The sequence below is a fragment of the Chiloscyllium punctatum genome, chromosome 9 (genome assembly GCF_047496795.1).
Source record: "Chiloscyllium punctatum isolate Juve2018m chromosome 9, sChiPun1.3, whole genome shotgun sequence".
In the NCBI taxonomy this organism is placed as follows: domain Eukaryota; kingdom Metazoa; phylum Chordata; class Chondrichthyes; order Orectolobiformes; family Hemiscylliidae; genus Chiloscyllium; species Chiloscyllium punctatum.
In genome coordinates this window covers 23640387-23653700 of record NC_092747.1, presented here as the reverse complement: position 1 = coordinate 23653700, position 13314 = coordinate 23640387, and the positions used below count along the sequence as shown (strand labels likewise).

At 39.0% G+C, this 13314-nt stretch overlaps 1 protein-coding gene across 13 annotated transcripts in view; it reads left to right on the top strand.

Moving 5' to 3' along the window:
• Positions 1 to 13314, top strand: part of LOC140481199 (inositol polyphosphate-4-phosphatase type I A) — a 203901-nt gene that overhangs the window by 124507 nt on the left and 66080 nt on the right. For 10 of the 13 annotated variants that reach the window (XM_072577022.1, XM_072577021.1, XM_072577016.1 and 7 more), the window contains 5 exons: positions 1559 to 1706; positions 5375 to 5505; positions 6839 to 6943; positions 9469 to 9577; positions 10966 to 10983. In XM_072577022.1, coding sequence (XP_072433123.1) covers positions 1559 to 1706; positions 5375 to 5505; positions 6839 to 6943; positions 9469 to 9577; positions 10966 to 10983 — 511 coding nt within the window. The remainder of the gene's footprint in view (positions 1 to 1558; positions 1707 to 5374; positions 5506 to 6838; positions 6944 to 9468; positions 9578 to 10965; positions 10984 to 13314) is intronic. The other 3 variants (XM_072577026.1, XM_072577023.1, XM_072577019.1) reach the window with 1 other exon arrangement.

The window sequence follows — 13314 nt, the reverse complement described above, 5'->3', positions numbered from 1 at the left end:
GACATCTGGATGGGTATATGAATAGGAAGGTTTGGAAGGTATGGGATGGGTCCTGGCAGGTGGAATAAGATTTGGTTGGGATATCTGCTTGGCATGGACAAGTTGTGTCCGTGTTGTACATCTGACTCTGACTGTTAGAATTCCTTTGAGAAGATAATGAGCAAGTTACATAAAGTAAAGCCAATGCTTGTGATCTATGTGGATTCCAGAAGGCCTTTGACAAGGTGGCTTACAGGAGCTGCTCAGTAAGAGCCCATTTGTTTGGGCAAAGTACTGATCTGGAGAGAGGATTGGCTGACTGACAGAAGGTAGAGTGTGGAGATAACGGGAGGGGATGTATTGCTCAGGCTGTATAAGCCTGTGGTCAGACTGTATTTTGAATATTAAGCAGTTTTGAGCCCTTTATCCAAGGAAGGATGTGAGATTAGATTAGGTTCCCCACAGTATAGAAACAGGCCCTTTGACCCAATAAGTCCACACCGACCATCTGAAGAGTAACCCACCCAGACCCATTTCCCAACCCCATATTTACTCCTGACCAACGCACCTAACACTATGGGCAATTTAGCATGGCCAGTTCATCTAACCTGCACATCTTTGGATTGTCGAAGGAAACCAGAGCACCCAGAAGAAACCCTTGCAGACACTGGGAGAATGTGCAAACTCCACACTCAGTCACCCGAAGTGGGACTTGAACCCGGGCAGTGCTAACCTCTGAGCCACCGTGCTGTACTAGCATAGGAGATGGTCCAAGTTGGGGGGGTGGGAGGGGAGGGGAGAGGAGAGATTGGGACTTAAGGGCACAGTGAAGGGATGACCCTTTAGAACTGAATCGAAGAATGTTTTTCAGCCAGAGGGTGTTGAATCTGTACAAGTCAGTGCTGCAGAAGGCTGTGGAGGTAAAGTCATGGACTGCATTTTAGAGAGGTTCTTGATTAGTAGGGAGAAGGCAGACGAATGAGGTAAGAAGCACATCAGCCATGGTTGAATGGCTGGGTAGACTCAATGAGCCAAATGGCTGAATCCTGCTCCTGTATCCTGCCCACAATCCTCCGATATCAGTACACATCTAATTCTGGCATCTTGAGTATTCCTGATATCAATGGCTGTAACACTGGTGGTCATGTTTTCAGCTACTAGTCCCTAAGTTTGGAAATTCTCTCCCTGCAAACTTCAGCCTATCACTCCCTCTTTCCTCCTCTAAAACTTCTCTAAAATACCCCTTAAAAGTCTAACTATTCGACTGTTTTTGGGAGAAATTGTCATAAAGGTAAAATCACTGGTTTGGTAATCCAGGCACACAGTCTATTGCTCTGGGAAGAAGGGTTTGAATCCCACCATGTGACCTGATGTGATTTAATTTCAATTAAAAATAAACCAAGTATTTGGCTATCTGTTGTAATATCACCTCATGTAAACTGGTGTCAAATTTTGCTTTGTAAAGTTCCTGTGGCCTACCTTGAGGTGGTATGTTGTTATTGGCCATACAATTTCATAAATGTATGCTTGTCTGAAGTGGTGTATTGAAGAACTGAATATTAAAATCTGTTTTTTGCAGTGTTTGGGGGCGTTATCTGTCGGATGTATCGTTTCCCTACAACTGATGGGAACCACCTACGGATACTGGAACAGATGGCAGAGAGCATGTTGTCACTGCATATCCCAAGACAATTTGTAAAACTGGTTATTGAAGAAGATGCAGCAAGGTAACATCAATTTAGTTTCTAATTGTACCATGAATAAATGGCGTAATTATTGCTGTTCATCATAGATCAAATCAAGTAGACTGATCTGAATTTATTACAGATTCAAACTTCTTCAGCCTTTTCAATTTTTGTGCCCACTATTTTGGCTGTTTTTTTGTTATTCAAAATACAGTGCTTTCAATGACTAAATAATCAAAACTGTATCACATAATAAATCAATTAACGAATAATTCTGTAACAGAAAACAGTTCTCAGTATTGGTAGCTATGACGCATAAAAATGCCGTTACCTCTTAACTGCTCTGTGAAATGGCCTAGCAAGTAATTCAGTTGTAGCAGTTAGGGTTGTGCAACAAATGCTGGCCTCAAATTTTTTTTTAATTGTCATCTCTAACAGACTGTTGCCAAAGCTTAGCCTCTGCAGAAAAATAGGGCTTTATTTTGCGCTTCAACGTTTCAGGGTAATTCAGATAGTCAATTCAAATCGGTTAGATGTTTTGAATATTTGAACTTCAAGCTGAGCTATATAGTTCCTCCTCAAAATTCTTGGCCTTTTTGAACCTTACTATCCAAAAACACTTGGGTACTTTTAATGATGTATTTAGTAAAGCATGGTCATTTATGTAATGGTAATTCATATAGAGTCATACAGCACAGAAACAGGCTGTTCAGCCCAATTAATCCATGCTGACCATATTTCTTAAACTGGACTAGTTCCAGTTGCGTGTATTTGGTCCATATCCCTCTAAACCTTTCCTATCTATGTACCTATTCCAAATTGTACTCGCCTCTAACACTTCCTCTGGCAACTCAGTCCATACACACAACACCCTCTGCCCCTCAGATCCCTTTTTAAATCTTTCCTCTCCCACCTTAAACTTATGCCTTCTAGTTTCGGACACCGCTATCCTGAGGAAAGGACCTTGGCTATTTACTTTATTTATGCCCCTAGTTATTTTATAAACTACTAGGAGGTCACCCCCTCATCCTCCAACGCTCCAGGGGAAAAGGTCCTAGCCTGTCCAACCTCTGAGTCATGCAGCACAGAAACAGGCCCCTTTGGTCCAATTCATCCATACCACTCAGTTTCCTAAACAAAACTACTCCCATTTGCCTACGTTTGACCCATATCCTTCTAAACCTTTTCTGATTGATGTATCTGTCCAAATGTCTTCTAAATATTGTAAATGTATTTACATCTACCTCTTCCTCTCGCAGTTCACTGCATACACAAACAAGCCTCTGCAAAAGAGAGTTGCCTCTCTGGTACCTTTTTTTAACTCTTTCTCCTCACCTTAAAAATTATGGCCTCTCATTTTGAACGGCCCAACCCTAGGGAAAAGACCTTTGTTATTCACCTTATCTATGCCCCTCATGATTTTATAAACTTCTATAAGGTCACCCCTCAATCTCCTAAGCTCCAGTGAAAAACGTCCCAATTTATACAGTGTTTTCTTATAATGCAAACCTTCCAGTTTCAATAGCATTCCTGTAAATCTTTTTTGCACCCTTTCCAGTTTAATAGTCTCCTTCCTATAACAGATGACCAGAATTGTATGTAGTACTCTGAATGTGGACTCACCAATATCTTGCACAGTTGTAACATGATATCCCATCCCATCCCCTGTACTTAATGCTGTGACCAATGAAGGCAAATGTGCCATTCTCTGAATTCACCATCTTGTCATTAGTGATGCCACTTTCAAGGAACTATGTACCTGCACCCCAGATGTTTGCTTGACAACACTCCCCAAAGCTCTACCATTAACTAAGTCCTGCCCTGGCTTGTCTTGCCAAAATGCAACACCTTGCATTTATCTGAATTAAACTCATCTGCCATTCCTCGGCCTACTGGTCCAGTGTAATGTTGAATCATTGAATCATAGAGGTATGTAGCACAGGTCCTTCGGCCCAACTTGTCCTGGCCAACCAGCTTTCCTAAACTGAGCTCGTCCACTTGCCTCTATATGGCCCGTATCCCTCCACACCTTTCCTATCCATGTACCAAATGTCTTTTTAAATGTTGTACCACCCTCCAACGCTTTCTATGTCAATTCATTCCATGTATGAACCACCCTCCGTATGAAAATGTTGCCCCTCAGGTCCCTTTTAAATCTTTCTTCCCTCACCTTAAACCTATGCCTTCACTTTTAACTTTGTTTCTTTATTCTTCTACTTTGTACCTAAGATTTTGTACCTAGATATCATTTTGAGGCTGGGAATGGCAACTTTGTACACACTTTTCACTGTATTCCTTTATCCCTGTACTTGAGTACATGTGACAATAAAACCTAATTCTAATTCAGTTGAAAATGCCTGTTGTGATTTTGTACTTTTTCTATAACTATCTTTGTGAATAATTATTCTGGATGTTTGCTACACCACTGCTGTGTTTTAGAATGTACCTTCTGCTTTTAGAATGTAAAGTTTACAGTAAGGTATAAGGTATGTGCAGTCAATTAAAGATTTGGTGTGATGTTTGCCTTTAGAGATTAACAGCTTGAAGGCAAGACTATGAAATAACAGGTGGGCTTAATTAGCCAAGGATTGAAACCGTAGCATTTGCAATAATGCAGTCCAGAGAGATGTTTTGTTTTGGGACTTTGAACTAAATTAGTTTGAAAGCGTGTAAAGTTAGGGGTAATGACTTTTAAGGTTAATTTGCGGATAGCCTAGAGCAGGCCTTGTCATCATTAAAATGGATGATTATAGGAAGGCTGTCTGATTTTAATTTATCTGCCTGTTTCCTGTAGGAGGATATTAGTTTTTGGGCCCTCTGTTGTTTGCCATGTAATGAAGGATGTTAGCAGAAATAAATAGAATGCAGTTCTTCTTAACACTAAGTGGACTAACCACTAACTTCATTGACAAGTGAAAGGCGGAAGAAACTTTAGGCATTAGCATTTTATTGCAAAAAAAATTAATCATATCAATTAGACATGAAGCACCTTGTGTTGAGGAAGAGGCAAGGTAAAAGTTGTGAATGAATGCATGTTTTTCCTGGCTCACTGTAATATGCAGAAATATAAAATAAAATGCATATCCCCCCATCTCCGGCAGCTGATTTTGACAGTGCAGATCACTTTTTGTTTGCTTGTAATGGTATTGCAGCATTAATGACATTGTTTTGCAACTTCAGACTATGTATTATGGTCCTACTTGTGTTCCTGGGGCACATCAGCACTGAATTCAAATGATTAAGAGGTGGAACACTTCATGACCACTGCACACACAATCATCTTGATATCACACCCATGTCATTTCATTGAAGAAGCAGGGTTAAAAACCAAACATAACAGAACCAAACATATACTGTTAACCAGTAACAAGGGATGTTCCAAACTTTCTTTTAAAGCAATAAACACTCCGATGGTTGCTTAATGTTTTAAGAAAGACCATTTTGCTTTCAAAACACACTAAAGTGACTCAATAAATTGTGCAATGTAGATATGATTCAATTTGTTGCAGCTAGCAAACTGATCGTAAAACAAAAAGCTTGTTGGCCAATTTAGAAGCTTTTTCCGTGCTTAGCTTCTAGAAACTAAGGATCTAATTTTGTGCTCAATGACTCAATGACTCTATGAATCTATAATCTATAAATTTGAATTGATGTTTTATTGTCAAAAAGTATTTTCTTTTGGCTTGTGATTGTTCTTGGCTTTCTTACAGGATATGTGAATTAGATGATCTAGGTGAGCTATCTCCCTGCTGGGAGAATCTTCGAAGACAAATTGTAACTCAGTACCAGACCCTCATAATAAATTACCAGGAGAATTTAACAGAGCTGCATCAATATAAAGGTTGGCCTACATTATGGAATATTTTAACACCTAATTGACGGGTGACATTGTTAAACCTTTCAGTTACATTTGCACATCAGATCGTCTATTCAGAATCTGGAAATACTGCCTGTTTTGCAGCCAGTGCATGACTTAAGAAGGAGTTATGGCCATTTGACAGAACACTATGCAGAGGTTGCAAGTCCCCTACATTGCTACTGTGATATGCCTCTGAAATATTTTCCACAAATCTTTTGGGCATGCAGAGCAGGATTGAGATCCAGAAAGATTTTCTTTGTATCTCTGGCACTGCTCTGTGTTCTTATTATAGCATTGTGTCTCAACTTGATGCAACTGTTAACATTCCACGCTGCAGAATTTATCTGTTGTTGGCCATAAAGATGGTGATCCTCCATTATATGGTTCCCCAGCCATGGGAAAGTGATTCAATCTTGATTCAGGGAACTGCTTGCAATCCAAAGACATCTCTGATCTAACATAGGTGTCCAATGACCTTGATGTGCCTGAAACAAAAACAGAAGTTACCCGAGAAACACTACAGGTTTGTCAGTGCCTGTGGAGAGAGAAGAATATTCATTGTTGCAAGTCCAACACAATTACTCTTTGGAACTGAACGTGCTTGGATAAGTAATGGGTTTTATGTTTGAAAAAAGGTAGTGAGAAGGAATGAATGGAACAATTAGCAAAGTGTCCCACAGTAAATGACAAAGAGTACGCAGGTGAAGATTGGGGTGTTAATGGTGGACCATAGGTGAGCTTGATTCAGAGTAAATGCATGCAAACAAGTCACTGGGGGCTGGAGTGGAGGAATTTCAGAATTAGACAGTAGTACATCAAAGACCAACAGCCAGAGCTCCAGAAGGTTTACGGTGCTGGGATCAAGAGGTGGAGCCACCATCTTGGGTTGGAGGATGAGTGCTTGGACCAAGAGCTGTCCCTGACCTTGCTGACAGCCATCTGTGTGCAGACTCTTGAATAGTGACAGCCCTGTCCCAGTCATTAATTCTCCATTGCCACAGAACCTAACAAACTAGTCACATAGAATCTGTATTTAACATGCTGTCTTTGGAGCAATATCGTTGTCTACACAATTTTGGCAGCTTGAAGATCCTGTGACATGTCCCGTCACGATGACTCTGGCCTCATTGCCTCTGTAACCTTTCCACAATGTTCACAACCTGCTGTGCAGGTAGGGGTGTTGCAATGTATAAACGTCTGAGTGTAAGTTTTGAACTTTAAAAGTATAGGAGATGACTGACATATATGTAGAATTTTATTGTAAACCTTTTGAAATACTGCTCAGTTTATCTAGCCTACAAATGGTTTTCTGCAGGTCCTTCTTTCAAGGCAAGCAGTTTAAAAGCTGAGAAGAAATTAGAATTCGTACCTACTAATTTGCACATTCAGCGGATGCGGGTTCAAGATGACTCTGGGACAGGTAATTTCTTTGAGTGATTATTTCAATTTTACCACTTATCAACTGTATTTTAAGTCAAAGAACAAGACTTCTGCTCCCTTTTAATGCTTAATATTTAAATATTTTGCTTCATTGTTTTTTAATGTTGCTGATAAGTTTTGTTAGTAGTAGTGTTTTTCCTCTAGTTCGTCCTTGGTATACTTGAAGCCAAGTCAATTGTTGAAGCATAATGTCTCTTAATTTTCACTTTATTTGCTGAGCAGCAGTGAGTTGGTGACCAGGAGTAATGAGTGTGTTGCAAGCAATCCTTGTGATTGATTGATTAAAAAGAAAATTGGAAAGATGTTGTGAAACTTGAAAAGGTTCAGAAAAGATTTACGAAGATGTTGCCAGCGTTGGAGGATCTGAGCTATAGGGAGAGGCTGAATAGGTTGGGGCTATTTTCCCTGGCGCACAAGAGGCTGAGGGGTGACCTTATAGCAATTGATAAAATAATGAGGTGCATAGATAGCATGAGTAGCCAAGGCCTTTTCCTCAGGGTAGGGGATTGCAAAACTGAGGGCATAGGTTTAAGGTGAGAGGCAAAAGACTTAAAAGGGACCAGAGGGACAACTTGTTCACAGAGTAGTGTGTGTGGGGAATGAGCTGCCAGAGGAAGTGGAGGAGGCTGGTACAATTACAATATTTAAAAGGCATCTGGATGGGAATATAAATAGGAAGGATTTAGAGGGTTATGGGCCAAATGCTGGCTAGTGGGATGAGATTAATTTAGGATATCTGGTCGGCATGGACCAGTCGGACTAAAGGGTCTGTTTCCATGTTGTATATCCCTATGACTATGACTCTATTATTGGATCAGGAAAGTTTTACAAACTGATGTAGTCATTTTCTCAGAATTTATTTGGTTGAAATTATTCTGAACGTCTTCAGAACTGACAAAAGCCTTTTGCTTGGAACGTAAAGTGTATGTTGCATAGAAGTTATAAAACATACATGGGCCCTTTTTGGCTCGTTGATCTACATTGGTAATTAAGCACTACATAAGTCACCTCCTCCCTTCTTAGAATCTATTTTTCTTCATCTCTTGTGTTTATCTAGAGATTATAGATTTTCTAGTAAAATGTCCTGGAAGTACTTGGATGCTAGGCGTGGCACGGTGGCTCAGTGGTTAGTACTGCTGCCTCACTGCGCGAGCGACCCAGGTTTGATTCCAGCTTCAGGCAACTGTCTGTGTGGAGTTCGCGCATTCTCCCTGTGTCTGCATGGGTTTTCTCCCACAGTTCAAAGACGTGCAGATCAGGTGAATTGGCCATGCTAAATTGCCCATAGCATTAGCTGCATTAGTCAGAGGGAAATGAGTCTGGGTGGATTATTATTGAGGCAGCAAAGTGGCTTAGTGGTTAGCACTGCTGCCTCTCAGCACCAGGGTCCCAAGTTTGATTCCAGCCTCTGTGTGGAGTTTGCACATTCTCCCCGTGTTTGCATGGGTTTCCTCCCACAGTCACAAAGATGCAGGTCAGGTGAATTGGCCATGATAAATTGCCCATAGCATTAGCTGCATTAGTCAGAGGGAAATGGGTCTGGGTTGGGTTATTTTTCGGAGGGTCGGTGTGGACTTGTTGGGCTGAAAGGCCTGTTTCCAAACTTTAGGGAATCTAATCAAATCATATCTGTGGAGTGAAAGCATTAATGTTACAGATTGATGAAAAGTCGTCAAACTGCAAACTTAATTGTTTTACTCAAAAGATACTGCCTTATCTGAATTTTTCTATCATTTTTACTTTTTCACTTTAGATATCCAGCATCCACACTATTTGTTGCATTTCTTTTCAGTGCTATTCACTTTTTATTGCAATTACATGTTAGCAAGTAACTCATTCTAGCCGCCTCTGGTAAATAATTCTTCTCAACTTCTGAGCTCATTTTGATAATTGTCAGACTACTAATCAAACATAGATAAATTATCAGCTCAATTGCTTCGAATATTATACTGATCCATGCCTTAACACATTTTCAGGAGGCAATTTTTCTAGCATCTTACAACTGTGGGAGTACTGAGTAAGTACTATCTTCAGAGGGTGCCTTTTCTGCCCCATGGAACGGCTGGCTAGTACTGTGGCTGGCATGCTCCAGAGGCTGTGACTACTTGTAAAACTGGTGGAAATCCAACTATTATGCATTATGGTTCCAGGGAAGGGTTTTTTTTACAGTATGTTCGTTAGCCATCAACTTCCCACTGTTGAAGGTGAAGTGGTGATTCACTTTCAGGAAAGCAATCTGCTGTTCTTAATTGATCTGGCCGACGTGTAACACCTGACACACAGCAAAATGGATGACTATTAATTGCCCTGTGAAATGGCTTACCAAGCCATTCAGTTTAAGGGTAATTAGGGACCAAGAATAAATTTTGAGTGACGCCTTTGTCACATGCACAACTAAAGGATCAAAAATGATACTTGGCATCCCTTGCTTCAAATCCAAAGGGATATTTTTGTTAGACTTCACCCATTTATTACCTCGGTAATTCTCTGTTCTTTCTGCCACAGATCAGACGTATGACATAATTACTATTGGGGCGCCAGCAGCTCACTGTCAGGCCTTCAAATCTGGGGGCTTACGAAAACTTCTGGTCAAGTTTGTGGAAGCCAAGAAAAAGTAAGTTAACGAGAATTTAAAATCCATGAAGTTCGCTAAGATTTGTATTGCTTTTCCTAATATATCAGATATTGTAGCATGAAACTGCTCATTAGTTGTTGCTTCATTTGGGGTTTTTTTTTTGTTTTCTTAAAATCACCAAAATCAAGGAGGTACTGGACCTTAAGCATTTTTGGAAATTAGCTGATGTGTGGTATTAGGACTGGGAAGGAGCCAAGTCATAAGGAAGTAATCCTATATATAGTATGAATCGGAGCAAATAAGGTTTACTGACAGTTTGCCTGTCACACTTCTGCAGCCCTTCACAGTGTAAATCAGATGTAAAGTAGCAATATTTTAAATACTGCACCTTTTAAACAAAAATGAAAGCACCAAGCCCTCAAGGTGCTGTGATCTCCATTTACTTTGCTGAGCAGAGGAACTTGTTGGTCTTTCCAACATCTATTGCAACGGAGACCAAAAAACAGTCACTGGTGCCAGTTGTTTTCATTCCACTGCCAGATTGCCTGAGAGTCAAGTGGTCTGCTTTTAATTTAATTTCATGCTTAGATAGAAATAGGACCTGAGCCATCCATTTATTTTGTGTATTGCCACATGTGTACCACATGGTATCAGATTCACTGAAATTCTTGTTTCTTAGCTAAATAGCTTAACGATTTCCACTTAAAATCGCTAATATTATAGTGCTAACATTATGCAAACTGTAAGTAATTATTTACCCTTCCTGGAGCATTAGAGTTTTACTCAATATGTACCTTAATTATAGACCAAGTTTTCCTGCTTTTAATCCCTAATCTGAAAGTTAGTTGAGGTATTGATAAACTATAATTACTTTTATGGACCCTTCATAAGAGAACCATAGTTCTTACTCTTGATTTCCAACACGTGATCTGCTGGCACATAATATTACTGACATTGGCTGATGAGGATAATGCCTAAATAATAGGATTAAGAGAAATAAAATGAACTATTCATTGAAACTGAAGAGTGAAAACTTTGGATTTAAATTGCATGTTGTAAGTTTATTTTCAAATTGCCATAATTACAATGGGGCTAAGATTTCATTTCAAGTTGTTTGGTTGATTGCTTTGTAGACATCCTCGTGATCTAATAAATCTCAATCTACTTGCATGAATAATTATTTGAGCATTGTGCAGACTGCACACTGTTTTGTCACCCTGATAGCAGATGGAATCTTTAAATTTAGTTTTAGCCCAAAATTGCCATTCCATTTATTTTGCAAAATTGAATAAATTATTTTTCCTGATCCTGAGTTTAAAAGTACAGCTTGTTTTATTTGCTGATTGGTTTTTGATGATAAGCAACACTGCTTGTAACACTCTTCTGCAATTGTTTTTGTTCTGTTTGTTTATTCTTTTTCCCCTCAGCGTTTATGAGGAGGGTTGGTGAGTTCCTAACTGTTGACAGCTAAGCTTGATCATTTGGTTTCCATGCTCATTTTATGTCCTGTTTCACTTTCTTTTCTAGCCAAAATGTGTTCATAATTTCTTCACTAGGGCACTAACCATTGTTTGTTGAGAACTCCACATTTAACCATGGGTTACTCATAAAAATTACAAGAGTTGCATAATGTTGCCGTGTAATTAATAAATGTATGTCTCAGTGCTACATTGTAATATTCCATGTCCACAATAATTCCATTTTCCAACCCAAAAAAGACTTTAAACCAACCATTATGCATGCATCAATAGATGTGGATAGTGTCCTGTTAGGTTATACCAAGCAAGTCTTTCAACTGATTTTTAAAAAAACTTGAAGGCAGTCATCGTGCATGCGTGGATAGCAAGCAGTTATATCTGGGAGTAATTTAATTCAATCACTTCAGCATATGTCTCAAGTAGTCTCTCAATATACATTCAATTTTTTAATTAATTTTTTCTCTTGTCAAAGCTCCATCAGTTCTTGCACCTCTGTATAGTAGTTTGTTCCTAATCCACTTTTAATGAGATACTGGAGAGAACATCAGCTGACTGGTATGTTCTTTGTCGGTTTATGCACTCCCGTGTTGGAACCTGCCTGGTGTCTCTTGTTTATCTGCATCACAGACTAAGTTTGAGCACTCTGTTGTGGAGAGATATAAAAATGGAATGCAGAATGTCATTGCTTCAATGTTCTCAAAAATAAAATAGATTTGTTTTCAGCAATATTTAAATTAATACTACGCTATTCATTTGCTCCAGTTGGATGTATCAAATCTATTCTGAGAGAAAATTGCTACCTCAATCAGATCATTACTCCTATATTGTGTAAGTTTTGAATGAGTTTAAGACTGCCACTTTTTGCCCTAAAAGTGCCAAATCAAACTTCAATTAAGGTAAGATATCTTAAAAGATTCCACAGCATCTGAAGTGAGTTGTTTCACTGTGCTACCATACAGTAGCAACACAAATGGTGTCAGCCGTAAACAGGCTACTACTGTCAGGCCGAAAAGGCATTTACCTATCGTGATAATGGGACATATGAATTTCCATTTTTGCTAGGTTTGGAGGCAGTGCATAGCAAAGATTAGCGACTGTAGCATACTGGATCCCTGCAATAGACAGGCTGCTGACCATCACCAGCTATACTCTTAATAAAAAAAGTCCGACGTAAATTTGATTGCACAATTGGATAGCATTTTGTAAATAATCCCAAGTGTGCTGTGAATTACATTGACAACCAATTCAAGATTGTCAGTTGGACACATGGTGTAGTCCTGCATGTTGAACACTATCTGCCCTTTGCAGGCAGAATATGTACAAATTGCACCTGTTTCAACTTAGTGATATCTCTGATATTCACTAGCTTATTACTGAGAGCAAGCCTTGACCAATCTGCCTAGTTTAAGTTTAAAGTTTAGAGGTAACTGTTAGTCATCATCTTACAGGTGTATTCTCCAAGGCAATGTTTCTACCATCAGAGCCTGTTTGTCAACCAATCAGCAAGCACTTGTACAGAATAAAATGTTCTTTTTTACATTGGTATTCCTGTGAATGTCCTTTTAAATGCATTATGAGAAGCTTTGACACAAATGTCTTTTTTTCAGCAAAAGTAAAATTCTGTGTAGATTAGATTGTCTGTCTGGTTTGAATTCAAATGGTTGCTATTGGTAAGTGTCCTTCATCAGTACTGTTGCTAGTTACAGTAATACAGCACAGCATATTTATGGGAAGCTTTTTTATAAGACTATGCTGTTGACAACCTAATCTAAATAGGTGTCTCCTAAATTTGACCTGAAGAGTTCCAGTTTCAATTAATAATTCTATTTGGGTCATTGTTTCAGAGGTAGATGAAATAATATGTCAGTTGCTACTGTGGGTTTTTACAGTAATGCATTATTTCATGAAATTGAATTGTCCTGAAGCCTAAAGGTCCTTGTAACTCGGGGCTAAATTGAATCTAAGATCAGGTGAAGTAAGAATGTTTTAATGTTTATAAATACTTTCATTGTAATATAACCTTGCTTATATTAGGGTTATGCTATTTTTAACTCTTTCATCCAAATCAGCATTGGAGCTGAGTCATAGTCACTCATATTTGACTGTTCTACTAACCACAAAAATCACCAAAATACCTTGAATATTTTGAATGAACTTCAGATTTTGGATTTTTTTTTTGCTTGTTACATTTTAAATGCCACTACCCATGAGAGAGAGTGCAGCAAATTATGTGGCACATTTTTTGCTGTCCGATCTTGGTATTTATGTAATTGATCAGTACGATCAGCACAATGGTTT